Source organism: Acartia tonsa, chromosome 14 (assembly GCF_053477335.1).
Source record: "Acartia tonsa isolate MP-2025a chromosome 14, ASM5347733v1, whole genome shotgun sequence".
Lineage (NCBI taxonomy): Eukaryota > Metazoa > Arthropoda > Copepoda > Calanoida > Acartiidae > Acartia > Acartia tonsa.
In genome coordinates, this window is record NC_137273.1 from 5,502,187 (window position 1) to 5,529,365 (window position 27,179).

The window sequence follows — 27,179 nt, forward strand, 5'->3', positions numbered from 1 at the left end:
AAACTTTACCTAACATTTTATACAAAAACAAAACATTTTGGTACCAGTATGTATACAAGAAACTTGAAATCTGGCCCTTAGTTGAATTTGAAAAATCAAAAAAATTTACTTATTAACATATCCCTCCCTGCAGGAAAGCCTAGTACAGACAGAGAGACAAAAGGAGTCTCTGCAGGAGGAGCTCGCCACTATGCAGGCCTTACTCATTGAGGCTACTGAGGAATTCTACAGATTCATCATTGATTGATTGTTGATACATTAGTAGGTGGTTGCGTGATTTTATTGCAACATGTAAAATATTTTGTATTTCTGTTTGCAACTAAGAAGCCACATTGTAAACTAGACAAGTTTTTAAAAGCCCTTCTTAATAATGTTTTTCTTATCAGAGTTGGGTGAAAGTGGCGCAACTAATATCTATATTTATTTTATACAACTTGCGGCTACGCTCTTAAAAGCCTCTAGGTGCACTTTATTTTTAATTTTGTAATTGAAAAAAAAACATTTTTTCATAACATTTTGAGGAAGATATTTTTGCCTATTAAGTTTTACTACTTTAAAAATAAATACAATCGCCATTGTCCAAATAAGTTTTTTAAATCAAGCAAACAATCTGTACAATTTATGTTAGGGCCAAGCTCAGGAGAGTCAGCTGATGAAAATGAGAAAGAAAGCAAAAGCGTTGGAGTCAGAAAATCAGGATCTTAGGATTCAATTAAGAATGGCGGAGGGACGTCGTAATTCTGTCAGAGGTATTTTTAGTGGGGTTTTTGTCAGGGGTATTAAGAAATAATTCAATGGACGATAAATTGATGAATATCCCCATTGATGATGAAGACTCTAATTATTGGTTGTAAAGTTAGGTCACTAAAATTTGAACCAACCAACCAGGAATATAAAATACTCAAAGTTTTTTAAGGAAACAAATAAGAGAATTTTTATAAAACTTTGGATACCAGTATAATTTACAATCCAATTTACTTTTCCTTCCTTGTTTTTTAAAAATTCTGTTTAGACTAAATGAGGTGCATTTCTTATTAAGATTTCATACACATCGTTTCCATAATGAATTTTAAGGTGGTGTAAGTGGAGGTGGACTGCCCAAGTCTCCATTATCCTCCAGTTCCAGTTTGACCGCTGGCATGGACAAGGACAGCTTGCTGGGCAGCGCGGCTGTCATTTCAGACAGGTACAGTCGTCAAGTATTAATAAAATAAATTAGGAATTCATGTGAAAAATAATGCCATTGATTTGGTCTTTTCGCAAGCAGCTATAGATTTAAGTTTTATTTTTTCAAACTTACTGTGTTTTATATAAAGGGTCATTTATTCGTCTAATTCCGTAAAGTTGGGTGTTGGGTTGTAGTCAAATGCTCTTATTAAGTCAAAATGTTCATAATTATGGACCATTTCATATACCTTTATAAATATATTATATACATTTAATTATAATTAAGAACACTTACTTAATAAGAGCATTTGAACACAACACCCAACTTTACGGATTACGCAAAAAAATACACTGTATTTTATATATTTCTTATTAAGTCGGGTTAGGGTTAAATTAGGTATAGGGTATACATGGTCATACATGTTTTTTTTTTTATGGCTCCCAAAGGGATGAAGTAGATATATGCTCGCTAGGCACTTTTAGGGAAAGCATTAAAATATTTCTTATTATTCACACAATTTATTATTCAGGACAAAGAATATGGTTAGAAAGATGAAATCAACTGTTGTGCAATCATTTCCCCAGGGTGGCGGCTCCTCAGGAAATTATGACACAGTTTTAAAACTTTTGACTTTCTTGAATTTTTTAAAACTGCTACGAAAAGAGTGTGACTTACATAGTAATAGTAGGAGGAATGCCCTTTGCTAATTCCCAAACCATTGCAAAACTGGGACTTTGACTCAAAATCTTTATATTTCATAATTATCTTATCAAATTGATTTTTAAAACGGTGATTCCTTGGACTGTTCCAAACAATATTAAAAGTATGAATCCTGTTTTATTGTTTTAAGCAATTTAACGCAGAAAAACACGAAAATTATTGAATGTTTGACTGTTTTGTTATTATTGATGCTACATATGATAAGTAAGCAATAATGGAATAAATGTTCACTTAAATATTATTGTGTCATACCGATGGCAGGAAATCTTGAGTCCCTCTCCTCTGGAAACCCCAGCTCACCTGGAATTGGTCTAATACAGGACGAAGAATCCCAGGAATGATTGACAATTAAATTAATCTTTTAGAATATTTAAAACAAAAGGGATCATAAAAAGAAAACGAAGTTGTGGGTGTCGTCGTATTTTCACAGTAGGTTTTCTCCTATTTCTAGCCCCTGTGTGGCACATTTTTTAACCCTGCGGGGGTCATTAACATTTACTTAACCTAACCTAACCTAAAATAGCCTTTCATAATCTACTGTGAAAATATGATGAAACCCTTAACTGTGTTTTCTTTCCTTGACCCAAACAAAGATTACAACACCCATAAGTAGCGAAGCATAGAAAAAAATTCATTAGTTGACAAACGGACATTTTGATTTAAAGAGCAAAGGGCCACTGGTCATGATAAAGAAGGGCAGAAAAAGGAAGAGGGACTTATTAATAATAGATGTAAGAGTGAGTGATGTTGAATAAACCACAGACCTACATACAAAGCAAGTTGTATACTGGATGCTTTATGGGGTATTGTAACAAAAATAGCAGCCGAGAACTTAAATTTACCAGCCCCATAGCTTTACGGATGGACGAAAAGACACAGAAAATTAAACTTGACAATCTCAAAATGTTGCAGGTCTTGCGTGCCCTAATAGTACCATTAGAAGAACAAATTTCAGCTCTAAAGGAAAGTGTTCATTTCAGAAAAATTACAAAATAATATTTTTAGTGTTTTCAAAGTGTTTTTTTTCTCTGTCTGTAGTTGGGAGGGGGGTATAATCCTTTTAGGTCATATTGCTATTAAGTATTATCTTAGCGGGGCTCCACTAACCTATACTTAACCTAACATTCAAAATACGTGTTTTTTTTAGTTTTTTCGTCCAGATGCAATGAAATGAAACTGTCTCTTTTTATAGCTTTAAGAAAAATATAACCGGTTTTGTTGATTTTTTATATGTATTGTATTTTTTTTCTCGTATTCATTCGAATCCGATGGATAGGAACCGGTTCTCATCCATACGAAAAAACTATGTCTAGCATCGTATTATATCCAGCTTTCTACGAATATAAAAATGTACAATCATAATATTAAAATCAGTTTTTTTAGCCCGTGCCTTCGGCACCTCGGGGCTAAAAAACTGGTTTTAATCTTATAATTGGACATTCTATATTTGCGGAAAGCTGTTTATAATACGATGCGAGAGATAACTATTCTCGAATTATATCCAGCTTTCTATGAATATAAAAATGGTTTTAATCTTATAATAGTACATTCTATATCCGCGGAAAGCTATTTATAATACGATGCGAGAAATAAGTATTACCATTTATATTTTATAACACAAACATTCGAACTTCCTATTACTCAATGTATGAAATAAATGAGAACTGTATAGGGAAAACTGCGTGAGACAGACTCGCTGCTGCAAACCTATGAGAAGCGGTCAGCTCAGACTTTATTAGAAATGCAGGTAAGCACAATTATGTCATGAAGATTCTAAAACGGATTGCTGTTTTGTTGGAAGACATTATATTCTATCTTAGCCCTTGCCAAAATATCCTTATAATAAAGTAAGAGGATGTTTGTTTGTCTGTTTGTTTGTACCGAAGGATCTCGCTAACCACTGAACCGATATGGTTCACCTTTACAGGGTAGCTTCTCATAGGTCCTGTGAAGATTTATAACTATTTTGGGGGAGGGTACCACCACCCTTCCCAGAAAAATCGACAAAAATTAAAAAAACGCCGCCCTGCGGACATTTTTGCAATTAGCTAAAAAATATAACATACCTACACCATCTAGAGCGAAAAAATATTTTTTGTAAATCGCTGATTTTAAAATAGATTAAAAAGAAACAATTTTAAATGTCCTTAGGGGCGTAGCCGCTAGTAAGGGATAAGATGATGGACGATAAATCGATAAACATTCATAATAATAATGAACAAAATTACATCTTTAGTAGTTTATTCATAATTTAATCCTCTATGCAATTCTTGATCTTTGAAAGGAAGTAAACTACTTAAGGATTTAATTCATATTTAAGAAGTTTTATTTTACCTTTTACAATAAATTAAAATACCTACCTTTTTTAGATTGTTGGTGAATGGCTTGCCGGTGAAGATAAAACTGTTCTGGAGGCTAAGCTGGCTGAGGCTGCAGGCAGGAAAAAAGATATAATTAGGAGGAGTACCAAGGCCTTTGTATAGCCCTTTTTTTCAAAGCAAAAATCGTATTTTTTGTTGGTATCATCAAGGCATTTAATTTTCAAATAGCTTTTGGTGGCTTCCTAAGCTATGAAATTTCCATTCCATTTAATTTTTTTTATCTTTTTCCATAAACTTTTGGCGCGGCCTATTCCTTCGGTGTCCTAACCCTGCAGGGCTACCTTGTACCAAATGTAACTAAACCTAACCTTGCCAATTTTATTAAAGAAACATACAACACTCTCCTTCACCCCTTATTTTTAATTTATTTCAAAATAAAAATGGATGGAGGGCTTCTGTCCTTAACTAGACACATTAAGGGAAATTTTCTTTTATTATCTTATTATTCCTTGGCTTAACAGGAGACGGTTACAATGAGGACTCTGGCCAGCTGTACCATGCCATTCTGGCCGCCAGGATTGGGATGCTTAGTCAGGAGCTGGAGGCCGCTCTAGTTCAGGTGAGAAATGGATGACATTTGATCAGGGATCTTAAGGAATAAGATAAGACAATGGACTATGAATAAATGTTCATTACCTATGTAAAATTATAGAATGAAAAGATTGGACACTGCACTGCTAGTTTTTACCAACCAATCAAGATTTATTGAAGTAATTAAAGTTTTTTTGGCAACGAATGAAGGAGCGAGCATGTTGGCTAAACTATGGGTACTCGTATAATTTGTGGTCAAATGTTAATTTCTAATAGAAAGCTTCTTTTTAATTGATCCTTACATCTGTATGCTTTTTTCTGCTCTTAATCCTAAGGCACAATGAAAAGAAAAAGAATTGAGTTTCCATTCTCCGAAAAAAAAATGCAGTAATATTATACAATATTTTTATTCAGGTGAAATCTTTGAGTTCAAATCTGGTAGAAAAGAGTAGTGAACTGATTGCCGAGAAGGTCAACTCCTCTGAACTTTTGGCAGGTAAAGATTAATTATAAAGAAGCGCAGCTACTTTGTAAAAATAGTATATTATTATATTCTTCAAACATGTCACCCATGTAAACCCCTTTAATGCTAAAACAGGTATTTTGCTATATTTGCCATTGTTCTGATTGTCCTTTAGACACTACTTTACATTACTGAATCTTGTTTTCCAGGGATGGAGGGGACAGCTAACTTTTAATTTAAACTGTTTCCTAAATTATGGCGGCGTTATCTTTTTCACTGGCTTAAAAACTTTGAGTACTTAAATTGAATTGTGGTTGGTTTCAAACTAGTATTCTCCACCAATGATTTAAATTTACATAATGGGTAATTTGGTTCATCATCATTGAGGGTTTCATATTGATGAATTTACCGTCCATTGTCGTATACCTTAGAATCCCTGATGTATTCATAACATTTTGCTAGGAATATTACAGTCCTTGGAGGATGGCTCCCGGTCTCAAATCCTGGAGACTTACGGTTCTCAGATCCAGCGGATTCAGAATCCGGACAGTGAGGCATCAGCCTCCGCCACTAAACTTATTGTCAGCTCAGGAATGGTTTCTTGAAAATTGCATCATAACCTTAACATGAAGATTTTGTTACGCCATTGAAAAAAATACTAAGTTTTGTCAGGGAGGTAGGGAATATTACTCTGTAAATTGCACTGGTGCTCAAATTTTTATAACAAGTGATTGGCTTATAAACTTTGGGTACTTTAATTAAATTTTGATTAAGTAGTTCTTTTTAAACTGGTGGTGCACAACATTTAAATCAATAATTTTAATGTACAAAATAGATGTTTTTCATCCTCAGGGAATTTATTATCTATTGTCTTTTCCCTTAACATCACTGAGTTTTGTATAATCAAAAAGACTGAAACAAAAGTTTTCATTTTAAAATGCATAGGTATGTTTTTAAGAAAACAAATATTAATATTTTGGTTCTTTAAGTTTCAAACCTAAGGAACTATTCTTTCATCAGAGGATTGGTTACGAATGAAAACAACTTTGGAAGGATCCAACACATCACTGGATAAACAAGCCTCGTCAGGTTAGAGATATTAAATTTTAAATAAGTGCATGAAGCTTTGTTAATTCAGGGAGAAGGGGGGCATTGGGCTAAAGATTATGATGGTAACCCAATTTTTCCATCATTTGTTGCCTAAATACTTTGGAAGGAATTTAGTATATGTGAAATTCTCGCGTGCCCTGATAAAATGTTTTTCGAAGCTGACTACTGAAATTTTGCGCTTAAACTTATGAAACTTTTCTTGTTTAATACAAAGTTTTGCTGATATTAAGTTTTTTTTATTACTACAACTATTAAAAATTGCAATATTTATTTGTTTAATCAGCAAATGATAAAATAAAACAAATCATCTCATACAGACCGAGCTTTCTATTTTAATTATAAAATTACAAAACAAAGACTTTCTTGGTTATGCTTTATTGTTATTTAAGCTTTATTATGTACCATTTTTAAGTACATTATTTCTACAATTTCGAATTTATAACTACTTTCCCGTAGCCCAAAAGTACGTGTATTTTTTAGGGATGAATAGTTCATGATATGATATCAACCCATTTCTGATAATAAATTAAGCGACGAACGATTGTTAAAAGACGTACAGACAAATAGAGAAGCTTTGCTACCAAAAGTTACTCATTTAATTAAGTGATAAAAAGAGTAAACAACTAGGGATGCAGGGATAAGGCTATGGACAATGATTTTTTAATTCTTATGTTTCAAATTCTATCATAAATAGCTTGTAAATTTCAGAGGGAAGAAAAGATTGTAGATAAATTTAACATTATTTAATATTTCCCTCCCTCATAAACAATCCTTTAATATTTATTTACAGCAGGGATGGAGGGGACATTACTCTAAATGGATCTTTCATTTGTTGGCTTGAAAACTTTAAAATTCTTATTATATATTCGGGGTTTTACTAATTAGCAGTGTCCAAACTTCTCCACCAATGTTTTTAATCTACAGAAATGGTAATTTTTCTAATAATTTTGGGTGTAAATAAATTTATCTGCCCTTGTCTTATCCCTTTAAATCCCTGGTTTACAGTAAGCTATATGTTTGTTTTATATACTATTTTAATATAAAATGTGTTATTGTTCAGTTCGTTTGGATAGCAGCTTTACACATCACAATTGTAATACAAAGTTTTTTATTAATGTTATAAATATTGATTTCTATTCTTTCACATAAGGCTTCAACACAGTTAGCGTAGAATTATTTTAGAGTTCCTCTACTATTTTAAAACTTTTTAATATTAACAATTTTATCATTTATAGTTTAGCTTTAGGCGTTGTAAATAATCTACAAATCTCTAATTAGTTCTTACTTACTAAAAATGGAGTTATTTTATAATTACTCTATCATTTTAAAGCTTAAGGATATTAATAAATACATTTATTAAACTCTAAGGTGATCCAAGTGAAGCTATGTCTGTCTAACCAAAATATATCTTACTAAAGAACTACACATAGTTATCTTATAAATAAATAACCTTATTAGAGTTGATTGCAGTTTTAAAACTTAAGGATATTTATTACAATATTTATATTTAATTCTAGGTGATACAAGTGAAGCAATGACTAAACTAAAAGAGGACCTAGCTAATCTTACCAAAGAACGTGAAACTCTGCTGAAGGACAAAGACGCTCTTGCAAAGGCAGGGTTGCATGCAAATTAATTAGTTGAAAATGTTACCAAAGCATCAAACTTTACCTTTAAATTTATTAATTCAAGGACTCCCAAGCTTTTCATTTTTATTTGGTGGGGGGGGGGGGGGCAGCAATTCTCTTAGCTTGTTATTGCTGCGCTACTTATGAACATAATTGACTCTGTGTCAGTTAACAAATTTGTGATTTCCCTCTAAGGGTCTTTTTAAGTACCGAGACACCCCCCCCCCCCACCTTATTTTGAAACAAAATCAAATAATGGTTGGGGGGGGCTTATTTTTTTTATTCTTTATTCTTTTGATCAGTTTAGGTTAGGTAGGTTATATTGGGTTCTGGGAGGGTTAAGCATTGTAAAAAAAACTCAATTTATTTTGATAATATGTGAGGGGAGGTTTTCTTTCATTGGATTACAAAGGGGGGGGGGGGGCGAAAGTGACACTTTTTTGAAACCAAAACTAAAAGTCAAAGGAACTCAACTAAAAAAAGAGTTACAGGTCTGACATTTTGCATGGCAGTTGCTTTATAGGGGTACAATATGGAACTGTGAAGAAACGGCGGTGCAACCGCCGAAAACCGCCGAGAAAAGTCAAAAAATAAATTCGGCGGGAAACGGCGGTTTTAGGCGGTTGCGCCGCCGTTTCTTCACAGTTCCATATTGTACCCCTATAAAGCAACTGCCATGCAAAATCTCAGACCTGTAACTCTTTTTTTAGTTGAGTTCCTTTGTTGACTTTTAGTTTTGGTTTCAAAAAGTGTCACTTTCGCCCCCCCCCCCCTTTTAATAGCAACCTCAACCTCCTCAGGAGAAAGAGCACCTGCTGAAGAACTGTGCTAAATACAAGGAAGATTTGTCAAAAGAAGCGGCATTCAGACAAGAAATGGAGGAAACTTGGAACATTAGGTGTGCACAGACTTCAGTAAACAACAACAACCCGCCCCCCCCCCCCCCCGCTAGCTTTAGTGCAAAGTGCAAGTTAACTTTGCCTTTAGTACCAAAATCGATTGCGTCATACTGCTGATTATAAAAACCACTACTATGTAAGTGAGTAAGTATACCCAGGAAAAGGGTATAGCCAACAAGCAAAATAAATCTAAATAAATTTTTAGGGGGCAGATAAAAACGTCGTCAATTCTGCTATGTGTTGCCCCATTGCATCGTAAATATTAACACAGCCAAGTCTCTACAAAAGAGCAGAAAGCAATTTGCTAACAGACGAAAAAGGTCCCCAATATGCTATAGTCACCATTCAGTGATTTATTGATATTACCTTCCAAAAGAGTTAAGACTGTAGGGGGCTAGGTGTCGCTTCGGGTACTAGACCTATATCTCCACGCACCTTGGAACATACTTGCAATTGCAATGATTGCGGTGTAAAGCGTCCATTCACACATCAGACAACCAACTCTCTGAGATGCACGACCTTTGTCTGAGAAGTCCCAACTGTGCACGGTAGCGAGTTGCGCCTGTTTTGGGCCAAGGCATTCCCCCCACTCTAACTATTTACGTCGCGCATCTGACATAGTAGCAGTGGGAACAATTTTTAACGTCTTTAGTTATGACGCGGTGTCGGACCGAGATTCGAACCTATCACCTTCCCGACGACGAGCGGATGCGCTACGTGTTGAGCCACGGTCGCGGGTTAATTATTACCTTCCATAAGTCTGCACACATCAATGAAAATTCAGAGGATCAGAATATCGAACCCACGTGGAAACATTACAAGCAAAGCTTCAAAGTTATGATGAAAAATTAGAGAAAATTTCGGTTGCATTTTTGAAATTTAAAGAAGAAAGCAGAATTGAACTTAAAAAGTTGACGCTTGATAGAGAAAAAATTGTGAAAGAACTAAAAAGACTTCAGGAAAGTTTTGTATTTAATGATTTAAAAGATTCTTGATAAATATTTAAATATTAGGGTTGGGCCGGATTCTTTTTAGGCCGGATATCCGGTATCCTGATAGTTTCAATATCCGGTATCTGGCCAGATATCTGGCCAACGTTCGATATCCAGCAAATTACCAGATATTCGGCCGGATAACCGGATATCCGGCAGTTAAAATCAGCCCGATATCCGTTATACGGATAGTTTTAATATCCGGTAACCGGCCGGATATCGAAAATGGTCGGATATCCGGCCTAACCCTAAAAAATATATGTTTATTGTTTAATCTATGTACATCATGGCTTGTCCGTCCATAAGTTAATATTCCCGTGCTTCTTAACTTTAGGAGATAACTGCTCTTATTATCAGGGATCTGAACGGGATAGTTCAATGGACTAAAAATTTATGTTCACCCCTACTACGAAAAATAAAAATACGCTTATGTAGACTAAAACTATAATTAGAATAGACACTTAAAGTTTGTAACAATCCAATCATGATTTAATAAAAGTTTCAAACGTTTTTTAAGCCAACGAATGGAGAAACTTCGGTTAACAGCATAATTTAATTCTTTTGAACAATCCTATTTCCTATTATATAAAGTAATAAGCTTTTTTCTGTCTGTAGCGAAGGATCTCGCTAACTATCTAACTAACAGATATGGTTCTCCTTTACAGTGAAGCTTCATAAAGGTCCTAAGGTGGTTTTAGGCTATTTTTTGCCCATCCATATCCCCTTGATTATAGAGCCCCTAGATGCTAGGGGCGCAGCAGCTAGTAATTAATATAAATACAAAATGTACAGAACGAGAACGACAATCTTGTTGGGAAGCACAGCTCTCTAGCGGAGACAATGAACAATGAGGTTATTAATCTTCCAGAGTCTTTAGAAGGCATGCAGCTACTCCTACTACAATATAGAGAAGATTTAATTACAGCTAAGGTATTATGGTTAGTTAGATAGACAGACATTTTATAGAAATTCATACATAGGCAGACAGATAAACAGGCAGACTTAAAACATTGACAGATAACTTAGACAGACAGACATAAAACATTACACAGAAAGACATTAAAATACTTTCATTAAAAGACAGATAGATATAGAAAAACAGACATACAAAGATAGAAAATCATGAATAGATAAATTGACCACCCTCCTCCTTTATTTTCAATTTCAGAATAAGTGGTGGCGTTTCTGAGCTCGATAAGGAACTTTGAGGGAAACAAACCGCCAAATACTGTAACCAATAATTTTGTTGACTAGGTTGGGAAAGAGCGTGCAGAGGAAAAGTTGGCCAGTGAAGTTGGTTTCATGAAGCAACAACTAAACGGGGAACAGCAAGCTAGAACAGCCATTCAAAATCAGTATTCAACACAACTCCAGGTAGGATGAGTTATTTATCGCATCGTATTATAGATAGCGGATATCAATGGGTTTCAAAACATACTGGAAATTATATTACAAGCGAGTATTGTGGCAAGTCAAATATAATCATAATGAAGGCCTCGGATGGATATGCTCACCTATTTGGGTTGGACATCAATAGAATCCTCTTCCCCGATTATTTTCAATTATTTCGTAAATAGGTGACCGGGGGGGGGGGGCACAGTGCTTGACAGGCACCAAACGAAGGGAAACTTAAAATTTTTACCTGTATTGTAGGAGCTGGAAATAAAGATCCGGAACCTGGAGCCTGCCCATCAACACCTGGAGGCTGAGAGGTCCAAGAGAAAAGAACTGGAGGAAAAAATAGCCCAGGTAATGAAATTTTATTTAAGTATTGCCTCGTATTATATAGATAGCGCTCCGCGGATAGTAAAATGAAAATTTACCGAGATTAATTCCAATTATGTTAGCCTGATTTATTTTTTCGTGGATTATTATAAATATTACAATACGAAACATTATTTTTCAGTATTGCTCAGTACTGTTTCAAAGAAATAAACATTGATCTTATGATTTTATAGGCAATAGACCGTGGATAGAACAATAAAAAGAAAGTCCTATTTTGTTGGCCCAAAAGGACATTTGGAGATAAACTTGTTTTAGATTCTTGAAGATAGGGTACCTAGGTAAATTGAGGATAATTTTATTTATCTTCAATAGTAAAGACTTGTCTGTGTTACGCTACCGATTTACAGACAAATTGTAAATATTGAGGCTCATTTTTATAAATATGATCATCCTTGTGAATTATCCAGATACAAAGCCTGCAGAACCAGACAAAACTGGAGTCCAACAAAAGCCTGGAGGCGGCCAGAACTGAGAAGGAAAGTGCGGACGCCCAGATTGCCCACCTTAAAAATAAGGTAGGTACATTAAGGGCCAAAGAAATAAGTAATTTCACACTTTTAATTTCGCAGCTAATCTCTAAACTGTCCGAGCGTTGGTCTGTTCGTCTGTCTGACTGATTCACTCAGCTTATAACTTAGTATATTTGTTCATGCATACTTGTTGTTTTGCCCCTAGTCTCTAAGGGTAGGCGCTGGAGGTTAGAGTACAATGTACAGGGTGCGCCACATAAATCCGGACTTTTTTTAAACGGCCATAGCGCCAAAACTACTTGACCAATCAGTACGTTTGACCCCACTATAAAAAGCTTAGGTAATGACCTTTTTGCCCATGAAAATCTTTGGACGATGGAGGACGTGTACGCCGAGCTGGCCGCGCATATGTTCAACAAGGCAGATTCGAATTGCGCAGATGAATTACCGTGGATTTATGACTTGGGTCTACTAAATCTGACCTCAGCCCATCTGTAGGTGAGATGGACTAATAAAACTTGCTGGAGATACTATCAGATACCTAGTGAAAACACTAGAAAAGACTAGAGCTCTCTATCCCAGCTGACTTGGCTGTAGTGCTCCGACAAAGTGGATCGTGGTAGATTTTAAGATGTCAAAAACGTCAAAAATCTTGAAAATTTCTCGGTTCTTGACTTCAGGGGCCCATATGGAACCTTGAAACTCGTTTTAGACTATGTATTGCGCTGATAACCCTATCTTAATTTTCATGCCATTTTTAAAAAGGTATAAAACGTTGTTCTAGCTTAACTGTGGCCCAAATGAGAGCCGCCGTGTCAAAGAGTAGCTTTAAAGATGGGTTAATTTGGATCCTGATGTTACTCACTCCTTAAGGATATGTGGCCTCCCAGCAGCCCCGATCTTAATCCAATAGACTTTTGAGCCTGGAGCGCCATTAAAGCATGAACCAATAGACGCGCCCATACCAAGAAGACCTCTCTCACTGCTCCTACCATGGAGAACTTCGCCTGCTTGAACAGGGATATGGTGACCAGGGTCGGCGGGCGGTTCAGGGGGCGGGTAGAGGCGATGATTGAGGCTGGCGGCGATTTTATTGAATAATCTAATAGTCATATACCTAGTTTGCTTTCCAGTTTTTAAAATTCCATAAAATCTTTAAAATTGACGATTTTATGTTCATTTGTTTAAAAATAAGAAAAAGTCCGGATTTATGTGGCGCACCCTGTACATAGCTTAAAACCAAATTAAGAAATTTTCATACTTTCTGTAAAAGTACAAAGCATTCGGATCAGTAATTTTCTTGGTCCTTTGCTTTAGACAAAAAAATCCTTCCCAATTCATATTAGGTAAAGGTTTACAGAAACATGAACTCCAAAAAACATATTTTTTATTTCATCCAATCCCTTTTTCTCAGATTGCCGTTCTTGAACCTTTGTAACTTTCAGGTGTTTAGCCTACAAACAGACTTAGACAATAGTGTTGCTGTACAGAATGATTTTGTCAGACTCTCACAAAATCTGCAAATGGAATTAGAAAAAATCCGACAGGCAAATTCCCTTATTTAGAAGATTAGCCTTTTTTAAAACAAAATTGCACTAAGTTTTTTCTTTTCTACTAACCACTCCCTTAGGGAACCCTAACAGTGCGAGGCCTCCCTTTACCCAATATAACCTAACCTGACATAAAGTAAAAATCGAAAATGCGAAACACAACCTCTTCCTAATATTTTCTTTTTATTCGAAATAATGGGGGCGTGGGTGACTTTTGTTGAATAGGATCTTTAAAATTTGGATGGAAGCCGTAAATCCATCTCTTGCAGAAGTAATTAAACAATATTAGCTTATTCGTTTAGTAATTAGTATAGTTTTCTGTGGTCCACATACAAAATAAGGGATTGTTCTACCCATTAGTCTGAGAAAGAAGTGAGATGGCAACACGAGGAGGACGTTTCAGGTAATGATCATATCAAAATAGTAATTCCAAGAAGGAGATTTCATCAATTCAGAAGTTCAATTTTATTAGCATATGGATTTTAAGACATTTTTCTTAGATTAAACTTGCATTATCTAGGTACCTAGTTTCATTCTAAGTTTTTTTTTGAGTAATAGAAAACATTCTTTACATGAAAAAAGCATTAAATTACATTTTAAAAAGTTTGTTTGTGGTTCATATGCAAACAAAAGGGGAAACTATCCCATATTTTCATATGAACACATTTATTGTAGATTGCAATAGCTGTAGAAATGCTTTGCACAAGAAGAAAAAGGACAATTGTCGACATTGCGGAAGAATTTTCTGCCATGACTGTCTTCAGAAAAAGGTGAGGCATTATTTTAGATTAATGTTAAGCAAGAATAAAGATTAGAGATAACTATTCATATAATTATACAACTTCTAAAAAAAAAAATTAAAAGGTACAAAAAGTATTGATATCAAATTCTTAATTTGAAAGACAAACATTATAATGAAACAATATAAAATTAAAAATTTTATATAAAGTAAGGAATCCTAAGGCGTATGATAATTTATATATACATACCAAATCGTAATAGACAAAAAAACGCCTTCTGTAGAATAAAATATTTTTTGAAAGTTTCAACACTGCTACTTTGAACTAAAATCTAAATTTAATAATAATAATAAAGTTTTATGAAAAAGATTTGTCATCCAATATGATTAACAGTCCAATGTCTTCTCCCTTCCCAAATAAATCTGTTTTTCTTTTGAATAATGAACTCACCTGACCTTACTCTCTAACGTATTTTCAATAATTGCATTTGTAAAAATTCATGTGAATAGCTGACTATCTATCTTTATATCACCATACAGGTATCCTCTGGGCCATCAGGCAGACAGGCTCCAGTCTGCGACGTTTGCCACACCCTTCTGGTACAAAACTCCGCCCCCTACTTTGCCAGTGAAGCTCCAAATCAGAATTAGATATATTTCGCGCCAAAATTGGGAGTTGCCAATTTAGCGCGGCATTTGTGCAACTGAAACATATGCAACCGGTGTTAGTGCTTTTGTATAATGAAAACTATAGATGAATAGTCAGGTAGCTAATTCTGCTATTGCGTCATGATTTCAAGCAAAATTAAGCTAGATCTAGTCTCATTTTTTTTTTAGAAATCATCAAAAGTCATATTCTTTTTCAATATGAAATCTTTTCGGCAGAGTTTGAGAGAGAGAATAAGGTACAAGACACTTCATCTATAGTAATATAAGCTTTTTGTGAAAATTTTCCTTTGAGTAAGAGCCATCTTTTCTTAAGTGGGATTCTTTTCTAAGTTTTTTTTGTGGTTGTAAATTATTCTCAGAAATTAATTGACTAGACCAGTACGTAAAGAAATGCAGACCTAAGAGCGATGCGAATCACTTTGAAAAAATCCAAGTTCATATCTCAATCTCTATACTTTAAGTATACTATATTCTTGTAAATGTAAGGTAATGTAAGATTGTATTTTATTATTTATGATATATTATTTAGTCTTATTATAAATGTGATATATTTTATTAGGTAGAAATTGTATAATATGTAGAATTTTTATTTTAGCTTTTAAAGTTTTATTTTTAAGTAACTTTTTCTTTTTCTTTATGGTAACTAAGCATAAACAATGGGCTTATAGCTTAAAAGCTTCCTTGAAAAGTAGAACCAATTCGAATAAGCCTTTTCTAATATATTTTGCTTTAGGATAGGGCCTTTACATGGGACAAATGTATATATAACCATTTTAAAGTATCTAAAGGGTGTTTAAAAAAAACCAATCGCTTCACTCTTCAATATAAATCCTACAGTTTTGGTCAAAAACTAACAAAAAATGACCCAAATCATGTCCAAACAATGTCAATGAGAAAACACTATTGAATTTTGGTTTTTACTCACCTCTTCTGAGCACTACAGCTAGAGTCCTAGCCCTTGTGGAAAATTTTTCCCTACGTGGAGAGTGCATATTTAATTTATTACAAATTAAGACAGTTTTGTCTTTTTTTAAAAAGAATAAACTGCCTTAAGTACTTGAAATCTTGTAGATAGACCCCATAATGTTTAGAGTTTTTGATGGGGCATATAAAGACCTTTCTATAGACGCCTTAACCAGATTTCTGACTCAATCCTTGCAAATTTGGCATCAAAAAGACAGACCAATCAAACATTTAGACATGACTGCTCTGTCTTAAAAAAAAGAACAAACTGTCTAAAGTACTTAAAATCTTGTAAATAGAACCCATAATGTTTAGAATTTTTGATGGGATATGTAAATATCTTTCTATAGACACCTTAATCAGGTTTCTAAAACAATCTGAGCCATTTTGACATCAAAAAGAAAGATCTGTCAAACATCAAGAACTAGAGAAACTTGTCATGTCTCAATGTTTGATGGTTCTGTCTTTTTTATGTCAAATTGGCTAGGATTGAGTTAGAAACCTGGTTAAGGTGTCTATAAAAAGGTCTTTACATGCTCCATCAAAGATTATAAACATTATGGGGTCTATCTACAATATTTTAAGTACTTAAGACGATTTGATGTATTCCAATCTCCATGTAAGGAAAAATTCTCCACATGGGCTAGGACTCGAGCTGTAGTGCTCAGGAGATGTGAGTAGAAATCAAAATTCAATAGTGCTTTCTCATTGTCATTGCTTGGACATGATTTGGGTCATTTTTTGTTAGTTTTTTACTAAAACTGTAGGGTTTATATTGAAATGAGTGAAGCGATTGGTTTTTTTTAAACACCCTTTAATTCAACTTTTGTTCTTGAAACTTTTATTTGCTATGCATTTTTTCATAAAAAATCTAAATCATATCTGCTTTATTACGATCATGTTTAAATGGTTTATAAAGTATATTTACATCATATTATACAAAATAAATTTTCTTCTTATATCCTTTTTTATTTATTTAAAATATTTTTAATATGTTTGTTTTTATTTAATTGCAAACTTAAATATAAATATAATTTAATATGATTTTATAGATTTTTAAAGCTTTTAGAAGATTTTTGTTAAAAAAATTTTTTACCCATCACATTTTTCCTTTTTACTCTTTAGATTTAATTTTAGTTACTTATTTATGATTTAGCTTTATAAAATAATCCTTTTTTGATTTGGAATTATTTCAGATAATAGAGAATGTAAAATGTTTATTATTTGAATTTGATTTGAAAGAAAGGTTTGTATTTTTTTGTACTCTTTATATGTTGATTTGTCTGTCCTTGCTATATGGCTGTCTTTTGGCTTTTATGAAAGCGAAACTTTTCTAAAATTCCTAGGACAACAAGATAGGTACTACATTTTAAGCAAAGCATCTCTATAATGTAGCCCTTAAGTTCTAAATGTATGATAAAACGGTATTTTAAGTTCTGAGCCTTAATGTTTGTTCTTTCGTCTGATTTGAGATCTTCGCCTTTATGTATGTTGTCATTCATGTTTAAAAAAAAGGTTGGTGTACTATGAAGGTGTCAGATCTTTCGTGTTGTTTTCTCTTCGCCCTTGCGTGTGTGTGTGTGTATGTGTGTAAGCCTTAAGTCCCGCTTCATTCACTTTTCTTCTCTTTGCTATAGAATTTACTATTCTTCTATGTCTATGGTAAAGTAATAAGAGCATTTATTTATTACAATCACCTTTTAAACAATATCATAAATATCTGCGTACCAATTTATTTATATTTTTATTGTATTTTTCCTTTGATTTTTGGAATTATCCTTCTAATCCAATAGTGTTCGCCATATTAACCCCCGGACCCTATTCACTTATTGAAAATAAAGAACCTTTTCAGTCCAACCTTTTTCGGGTTTTAAACAGGTACAACTTAAAGATATCAAAGTTTTTAAGCCCAAAAATGAGAAAATTTCATTATAAAACTTTGGGGGCGAGTATAATTTACAGTCAATTGCCACTCCGCTTCCTGTTTCTAAACCATTTTGGATGTAACTATTATCTCCGTCAGTAAGAGAATCTCATTATTTATAAAAGAAAACATAAACAGGGGGGGTAGGAATGATTGAAGGGATATTGCTATTATTTTCTTGCGTAAATATTTCGTAATACTGATCTAATATTGCATTGGATTTGATGACACAAATATTTTAAAAAACGAAGGTTTATTATACTTAGGGCCATTTCGTCCGTGAGTTCGTAAGTCTTTCCGTGACAGATAGCTCTTTTCATTAACTTAGGCATGTTATAAGGGGGGGGGGGAGTTTTGACACATTTGCGTAAACCTGGCACCCAGGCTTTATCTTTGGACTGAGATGATAGGTTATTAATGATAAAATCATTCTTATATGATGAATTTCACGAAGTTTTAAGATTTTTTTGATAGGCCTCCAGGTTCCGGAGCTCCAGGCCTCCAGGTGGTCTCTGTACAGGTAAAAATGAAAAAAAAAATTTAAAGTTACAAATTATCTTATAAAACAAAATATGCATCTTTTTTCTTCAAATATGTGAATAATATTAAAAAAGATGCATATTTTGTTTTATAAGTTCACCTGTAACTTTAAAAAAAAATTCTTTTTTACTTGTACAGAGACCACCTGGAGGCCTGGAGCTCCGGAACCTGGAGGCCTATCCAAAAAATCTTAAAACTTCGTGAAATTCATCATATAAGAATGATTTTATCATTGATAACCTATCCTCTCAGTCCAAAGATAAAGCCTGGGTGCCAGGTTTACACAAATGTGTCAAAACTCCCCCCCCCCCCCCCTTGTTTGATATACTTCAAAATTTGCTTGAGGATTTCTGTTAGGAAAGATTTAGAGAGCGTAGCAACTCTATAATTGTTACCAGAAAGTTTAAAACGTGCTGCTTTTAATTTTTTTGACAAATATGTATGATATAATTACCCTATTCTTCTGATTATCAAATGGTTCAAAGGTTTGGACACTAACAAATATTCATCTAAACTACCTAAAGCTATTAAGCAAACGAATAGATAATGTGACTGACTGGGTATAAAACTTTGGGTACCAGTGTAATTTACAGTCCAATAATCCCCTCCCTCCCTACCTGACATGACTCACAAATCATGTTAGTAGGTCATTATGTAATTGTAATCAGTAAGCAAAACTTTTTAGCAAATATGCATTATTATGAGGAATTGCGAAATATAGTTTTTGCGTTGCAAATATTTTTAACCTAAAGATTACAAAACAATAAGAATGGAACCATTCATATAAGCGAGGCTTATCAAACATACAAACATTCTATTTTATAAATTAGTATGGATTTTTTCTTGTTAAAATCTCGCTAACTACAAAATCGATTGAATTCTCCTTTTAAGATAATAGGTATTTACGTTAGTCCCTGGATGGTTTTTGACTAGGTAATCAATTTTAAATTAATCTTGTGGTGTTTTTAAATATATTTCATAGTTTAAAGAAACAAAATAAGCCTTAACAAAAAAACTCGATGCTAATCTTTAGTCAATGAGCATAATATATATGACTCTTTTCTAATTCATAGAATTGCTTTAAAATTGTTCCTCAATGATACTGGTACATAAAAGTGGTAGTTTCACGAAATGCATTTGAACTTAATTTAGTGAACTGAATATTTTTTGCGAGTTCATTGGTCAAACTATGTTTATTAGGGGATTTTTTTTTCCCGGCTTTTTTTGAAATTCAAGTAGTGCCGTTGCAATTATTATGCCTTTTGGTGAAAAAACACTTGTGTAAAAATTTTAACCATTTTGGACAAATATTATGCCCAGTAATTTCACTTTGAAATTTTGACGCCCCCCTTATGGGGGTCAAAAAATCATTGCATCAGAACTATGGCTTCATGGTGCTCCCTGAATAGGTCTTGAGGAGTAGAATCAGGAATTTTTGAAATTTTGAAAATATCTCGTTCCTAGACTGAGAAAAGTTCAAAAAACCTATAAAAATTGGCCAATTTTCAAAAATGGCGTTTTTTATGGGTTTTTTGAACTTTTCTCAGTCTAGGAACGAGATATTTTCAAAATTTCAAAAATTCCTGATTCTACTCCTCAAGACCTATTCAGGGAGCACCATGAAGCCATAGTTCTGATGCAATGATTTTTTGACCCCCATAAGGGGGGCGTCAAAATTTCAAAGTGAAATTACTGGGCATAATACTTGTCCAAAATGGTTAAAATTTTTACACAAGTGTTTTTTCACCAAAAGGCATAATAATTGCAACGGCACTACTTGAATTTCAAAAAAAGCCGGGAAAAAAAAATCCCCTAATGTTTATATGGCATGTATTTGAAAGAATTTCAATTTTCTACCACGTAGTTTTGAAAATTTCAAGACTTGAAAATCGTCTTTTTGTGATAAATGCAATTTAAAAAGACGATTTTTAAGTCTTGATATTTTAAAACTACGTGGTTGAAAATTGAAATTCTTTCAAATATATGCCATATTTATAAATGTGGTTTAACCAATTAACCAGGAAAAAATATGCGGTTCACTAAATTAAGTTCAAATACCTTTCGTGAAACTACCACTTAACGAATATAGCTATACGTTACAAATTGCCGCAAGGACACAAACGTATCATAGCTAAGCTTCGCTTAAAAAAACTTCACAGTGATAAAGGGATAAGATTTTGAAAATAAATTTTCTCCAACTCAAATCTTGTCAGAAATTCTGCCTTTAGTAGTAAAATTAGAGTCATTGCTGATATTTTTAGTTAACTTTATTAGGATTTTCTAAAATATTTGTTTATGCTTATTAATTTCCTCGCCTACGACTTTACCGGGAGGTAGAAAAACCCTTCCCCCCTTAAGGATTTCCCCTTTCTCTGAGAGGTATTTCCTTCCCTTTGCCACACCCTCCCTTCACACACAACTTTTTACCCTCCGATAAAATTTATGTTTCAACGGACATGTAAAAGTTTTAATTAGCTAAAATACTTATAAAAGGAAAGAAGTATTTTTGGTATAAGATAGCTATTTCTGTAACATTTATAGTGGATGCGGCCCTAGTATTTAGGAGGGAGAACAAGAAAATAGCCCAATAACTTTTATTTAAAAAGATAAGGTAGCCCAAAACCACCACTCGAATTATGAAAAGCTGCAAAGAATAGAGAACACAATGGGTTCAGTGGTTAACAAGATCAAAAAGGGAAATTAGAAATTCTTACTTCTTAACAGTATAAAATATTTTGTTTTGCTGGAAAGATAAAACACTTTATCCATTCTTATGATTTAAGAAAGCCGTAATTTTCAACCAATGTTGCATGGCTTAGCAACCATAGTTACGGTCGGGGGTGCCACAATTTTTCATTTTAAATCCGTGCTTTCTCAACAATTAAACATAAACAGTGTTGTATTCGTTTATTTCATTGTTATCATTTCATTTGTTTAAGAAATGGTAATTATTTTACATAACCTCTCAAATAAGAATGCAGAAATTTAAAGAAACAATGTTTAAAAATACGGAATTATGATAGTTACGGAAAATTTTTAATTATATTGCACCATGGTTAATTGTGGATATGAAAGTCAAAGGGAACAATTTTGCTAGTTTTATATTTTACTTACTTCAGTTAACTTTGTTATTTGTAATACATAATAACTATAAGTACTAAAAGAATTGAATAATCTGTAAAATATTTTGTAACTTCTTTAAGTATTTTAAACTATTTTAAGTAGTTAAACAAACCAAATTGAAATAAGTAAAACTTATTAAACATATTTGCAAGGTTATATATATTTCTAAATTCAAAATTAATTAAATAAACGTACTTTTTAAAAGAAAACTTCATTAATGATTAAAAACAATTAAGTCGAACATTAGCGTAGAAATTAATATGCTAAAAATTTAAAAGCAAAAAAGCTGTGGGTTATTTGTATTTTTCGAGTTTATAATATAAAGTTACGTTTGTATGTAAATTATAAGTGACCCATGGCTAATGGACGTACTACCGTAAATTGATTAAAAAGTAACTTTGTTAGTAAATGTTATAATAGTTATTTCTCGTATCGTATTATAAACGGCTTTCCGCGGATATAGAATGTACAATTTTAAGATTAAAACTAGTTTTTTTAGCCCCGAGGTGCCGGAGGCACCGGCTAAAAAAACTAGTTTTAATCTTATGATTGTACATTTCTATATTCGTAGAAAGCTGGATATAATACGATGCTAGACATAGTTTTTTCGTATTGATGAGAACCGGTTCCTATCCACCGAATTCGAATGAATACGAGAAAATGCTTTATTACTCTTTTAAAATTCCTACTACCATCAAACACTGTTTTTTAGTCACACTGCTATAAACTTGATTGAATTATCTTATTTTCAACGGATATTAAATACGTGGCTATTGTGAGAGATTCTCGCATACCTTGATCATAAAAGTGAAGATTTTCGATAATTAGGGTCGGTCTTTCTGTTCGTAGGGCATAGTGTTTATCATTAATTTAAGCATTTTAGAATAAACTAATATCCTGTATTAAAGCAATTTTACAACAAAGAGGGAGGTCATTTTCTAGTAAATCCCGTAAAGGTGTGTGTTATAAGGCCTAAAAATAGTAGTAGAACGATAAGGTGCTCTATATATTTGTATTCCCTATTGAATAGAACAATAGGAAAGAAATTTTTTTTTTGATAACCGTAACTGGAATATCTTAAAAAAAATAAGAAATTTCTATCGAACGCTTTGTTTGGCTCAAACTGACAAAAATTAAAAAAAAATATAATTATAATAAATCAACCTCTAAAGAATGGCTTCTTCCTTAGTTTAATGGTATAGATTGTTCTTAACCTTTACATTGTACCTATAGAAAACATTATTATTATAATTATATTTTTTTTTAATTTTTGTCAGTTTGAGCCAAACAAAGCGTTTGATAGAAATTTCGTATTTTTTAAAGATATTCCAGGTACGGTTATCAAAAAAAAAAAAAAAATTCCCTATTGTTCTATTCAATAGGGAATACAAATATATAGAGCACCTTATCGTTCTACTACTATTTTTAGGCCTTATAACACGCACCTTTACGGGATTTACTAGAAAATGACCTCCCTCTTTATGTACAATTTCTCTTAATAAATTCCGACACTTTACAGGTGTTTATGTTCGTTTGTCCTTTCATCTGATTTTAAAGCTTTGTTTTTATAGATCATTTTATTCTTTTTTTGATTATATTTCTCTGCGAAAATTCTGAAAATATTTACATTTTAAACTATTCCAGGTTACGACAGTCCATAAAAATGCCAAGCAAGAAGGAGGATATTTTATCCGGGTTCCGGGTAAACTGGATGAACCTCCGGGATGCGGATACTGGAAAAATTCTTTGGCAGGTAAAACATGTTACAATAATATATTTGATATAAAGTATTAGTTTTTGTCTGTTCGTTAAGATCTCATTAACGCTTCTAGAGCCAATTGGGTGATGCTTTCTTTTAGGAGGGGGGATTTTTTCCATGAATGATTTCTCTCGTCAGGATGGATTTTCCTTCCCCAAAATAGTTAAAAACCTTCCCTTGACATATAAGAAGCTTCTCTGTAAAGGAGAACCACAGCAGTCAAGCGGTTAGCGAGATCCTCCGTTATACACAGACAGATATCCTGTTGTTAATATTGTATGAGGGAATAACCCCTTTCATGACAACGCCTCTTAAGTGGTGTTTTGTTGTATTTTCACAGTAGCTTTTCTCTAGCCCCTGCAGTGCTGAGGCTCTAACGGGGCAATCACCTAATCTAACCTAAAATAACCTATCAAAAGCTACTGTGAAAATTTAACTAAACGCCACTTAAGAGGCGTTGTCACGAAAAGGAAAGCCCCAATTTTTATTTATTTGTCAGGGAAATGATGATCTGTCGAACCCGGACAAGACTCACGTAGCTGAAGTTCCTAAGAAAATCCTGAAATGTCGGGCTGTCAGCAGGTAACATGGGTCTTACGGGATAAGACAATGAACGATAAATAGATGCTTATTGCGTATCCTCAAAAATTTAGATTAAATATTTAGTTGACAAGTTTGACAGTGGACACTTATATTTTTAAGCAACCAATCATGATTTAATAAATGTACCCAAAGTTTTTGAGCCAATCAATGGGAGATTAGGTTTTTAAAACTTTTGGGTACCAGTTTAATTTACAGTCCAATGTCCCCTCCCTTTATTTTTATTTAGGACAGATCTTAGGATTAAAAGCATTGGTCTCCTTACTCTCAATCGTGGATTGACCCTTGCCTAATAGGTGTATTGATTATGAAAACACAATTATTAGGTATCTGATTAGCAAAATAGATTTCTTTGAATGAAATATCCCTTGAATATAATCTTAATTTTACAGAGAGCTGAATTTTTCATCTTTGGAACCAATGGAAAAGTTTAGACTGGAACAGAAAGTTTATTTCAAAGGTAGGCATTAAATATATCCTATTGTATAGGTTTTTTTTGTTTGACCATTAATATTTCCCTGACCACATAATGTTTGAGGCTTTTCAATTTAAGTATTGGAATAATTTTATTTCAGTTTATAGCCCACCCTCCCTTAGATGATGGGGGCGTATCATTTTTTTTAACACCTCCAATATTAAACAAAGTTGCCCTTGTTTAAATTAAGGTTTGGACGCTGCTATTTTGTACCATCCAAACAAGCTATAATAAAAGTATCAAATTGTTGAAGGCTGCGAATGAAATAATGTTTAATAAAATTTAAGTACCATTCCATTATTTTCTCCCTTCCTGCTTTTTTCTTAAATTGTTTTTAGATAAATGTTTGGAGGAATGGAATTTTGAATTTGGCTATGTGATCCCAGAATCTACAAACACCTGGCAGAGCATCATTGAAGCGGCCCCAGAGTCACAGGTTTTAGTCTATTTTATCAACGCAGCTACTCTATTACAAGAGTATGACAGTACTCTGTCCAATACCCATCTATATATTTACAAATACCTGGTTTGGCATTGCTGAAGCAACCCTAAAGCGTTACCTTTTGTGCGTTCGTTTGTCTATCCTATCAACTAACCATTGCATTGGTAGGTTTTTACAAAGAGTTACAAATTATGAGGGGGGGGGGGGGTGGCAGTGGCAGTGTTTTGTTCGATAGTCCCCATGAGGGAAAGCAAAGCAGTATTTATATCGACTCTAAATGATTCTCCTAATTCCTTTTTGTTTCTTCAGATGATGCCTGCGAATGTATTAAGCGGGAAGGTTCAGATTGTCACCCACTTCTACAATGGAGACCTTGAGATATCAACATCCAGAGTTCAACTATTCTATGTCTAGATAGATATTTTCTATCCTTTTATGTTTATTATCTATCCTTGAGATATCTACATCTAGAGTTCAACTATTCTATGTCTAGATAGATATTTTCTATCCTTTGGTGTTAATTATCTATCCTTGAGATATCTACATCTAGAATTCAACTATTCTATGTCTAGATAGATATTTTCTATCCTTTGGTGTTTATTCTCTATCTACACTTGAAAAATTTATATCTAATTCCAGAGTTCCAACTACCCTATGCCTAGATAAATATAATCTATCCCTTGATTGCTATTATATATCTACCCATGAAATATATTGACATACTAAGACTAGAGTCCAAATCTCTAGAAGTCCTTCTCTTTATACCTTTTAAAGTTCAATCAATGGAGTTCATTATCTTACAAGAGTTAAGTCTACCAGATACCTAAATCTACAACCCTTTCCTATCCAGTATCCATACTAAACATTTACTAGCTACTAAAAGGATACCTATGATTAATTTATTGTTCTATTCCTTTCTTTTAACTCCAAAATTTTAAAATTCCATTTTTTGAAATCTTTCTTAATCTTGTAACAATTTTAACTATTTGACAATCTTTATATATTTTTGTTTGATTATAACTCATCAGTTTATTTCTAAGGTTATTTGTAGGATTAAGGAAAAGAAAAACTATTTTGCCCTATTGCAGTTTTTCCACCTGTAAAAACTTATCTCTAAAAAGATGTTTCTTCATCTTATGCAGCCGATCAGTGAGAAAATAGTGTTTTTTTCATATGCCATATTCCATTTAGTCAACTTATGAACGGCATTAGATTACATAAGAGAGTGAGATGACATTGGACTGTGTATTATGCTGGTACCCAACGTTTTATAAACACGTTCTCTCGCTTTATTAACTTTGGAGACTCTTTAAAAATCTCATGTAAAGGGTACATTGGGGGTGTACAACAATTTATAGTCTATTGTCTTATCCCTTTGAATCCCTGGATAACATATTTCAAGTTCAAGTATATGATGAAAGATAAAAGATAAAAGTTAGATTAAAGTTAAAATAAAAATTATATTTTAAGGTATTCTAAACAGCCAAACATTGATCTCCTATCGTAGCTAAGCTTTTCTATACCTAGGATATATCAGTCCGTCATGTGATATATCAATACATCACAAATGGAAATAACGTGTTTAAGAAATTTAAAAAGCCTACTTATATTTAACTTTAAAGTTTGATTTTGGGTTCGAAAGAGTCCAAATAAAACATTTATTAACAGTTTAATTATTTACCTATATTATTATTTATTTATTAATTAGGTAGGTATTGCTGAGCTTTTAATGAACAAAACACATAATTGTCTTTAATTTGTTATAGTGTTTTTTTTAATTATTATGATAAAAATTCTATGTATTTAACAATCACATTGTATAACATATATTTTATTTAATTATTATAGAATTGAATTTTTTCTTTCATTAAAAATGTTTAATTTAGCTATTGCACATGCACAATCATTAGAATTTAAATTTTGCTCATAAATGTTAAAATATTTTGTTCATAATTATGCTTTTAATTAATTTAAGCTTTATAAATGTATTTTTGGTTTTTCAAAAATTAAATCCATGAAAATTATAAAAAAAATCTATGGAAAATATTTATATAGTAGGTTTAATAGACTATTGACCGCGGATAAAAAATTAATGATCCAATAAAAAGGGACAAATTCATGATTTTGTTAACGTTTACGTGGCCAATATATATAAAACTATACTACATTTTTTCGCTTGGAAATGAATTAGATTCCGATTGTAAAAATCATTATTTATTGTGAAATATTGTTTGATCATATTTTCAGA

The 27,179-nt window shown here is 33.0% G+C and overlaps 2 protein-coding genes across 3 annotated transcripts; both read left to right on the forward strand.

Moving 5' to 3' along the window:
* The first annotated feature begins 119 nt into the window (after positions 1 to 119).
* Positions 120 to 17,265, forward strand: LOC145306231 (uncharacterized). Its single transcript, XM_080148262.1, has 23 exons — positions 120 to 218; positions 627 to 749; positions 1,075 to 1,186; positions 1,698 to 1,765; positions 2,147 to 2,220; positions 2,798 to 2,849; positions 3,559 to 3,635; positions 4,258 to 4,324; positions 4,731 to 4,828; positions 5,215 to 5,296; positions 5,726 to 5,850; positions 6,280 to 6,352; positions 7,891 to 7,988; positions 8,802 to 8,899; positions 9,685 to 9,856; positions 10,682 to 10,822; positions 11,147 to 11,266; positions 11,546 to 11,641; positions 12,085 to 12,192; positions 13,593 to 13,694; positions 14,058 to 14,100; positions 14,373 to 14,467; positions 14,977 to 17,265. Exons 1-23 carry the CDS (start codon positions 191 to 193, stop codon positions 15,085 to 15,087), a joined length of 2,163 nt encoding a protein of 720 aa, XP_080004388.1. The 5' UTR covers positions 120 to 190; the 3' UTR covers positions 15,088 to 17,265.
* On the forward strand, positions 17,264 to 27,179 carry PrBP (Prenyl-binding protein). Of its 2 annotated transcripts, XM_080148265.1 has the most exons (7): positions 17,264 to 17,314; positions 23,300 to 23,408; positions 23,914 to 23,996; positions 24,407 to 24,474; positions 24,828 to 24,925; positions 25,241 to 25,360; positions 25,520 to 27,179. In XM_080148265.1, the coding sequence occupies exons 2-6, from the start codon at positions 23,319 to 23,321 to the stop codon at positions 25,343 to 25,345; spliced, it is 444 nt and encodes a 147-aa protein (XP_080004391.1). In that variant the 5' UTR covers positions 17,264 to 17,314; positions 23,300 to 23,318; the 3' UTR covers positions 25,346 to 25,360; positions 25,520 to 27,179. The 2 variants fall into 2 exon arrangements, with proteins under 2 accessions (XP_080004391.1, XP_080004390.1); XM_080148264.1 differs by having other exon boundaries at positions 25,241 to 27,179.

Bases quoted from the DNA above. Each gene is read 5' to 3' on its own strand.
- PrBP (XM_080148264.1), top strand. From the start codon at position 23,319: ATGCCAAGCAAGAAGGAGGATATTTTATCCGGGTTCCGGGTAAACTGG. The intron at 23,409-23,913 runs GTAAAACATGTT...TTTATTTGTCAG, and splicing joins CTGGAAAAATTCTTTGGCAG to GGAAATGATGATCTGTCGAA. The intron at 24,475-24,827 runs GTAGGCATTAAA...AATTGTTTTTAG, and splicing joins ACAGAAAGTTTATTTCAAAG to ATAAATGTTTGGAGGAATGG.
- LOC145306231 (XM_080148262.1), top strand. From the start codon at position 191: ATGCAGGCCTTACTCATTGAGGCTACTG. The intron at 9,857-10,681 runs CAGGAAAGTTTT...ATACAAAATGTA, and splicing joins TGAAAGAACTAAAAAGACTT to CAGAACGAGAACGACAATCT. The intron at 14,468-14,976 runs GTGAGGCATTAT...ATCACCATACAG, and splicing joins ATGACTGTCTTCAGAAAAAG to GTATCCTCTGGGCCATCAGG.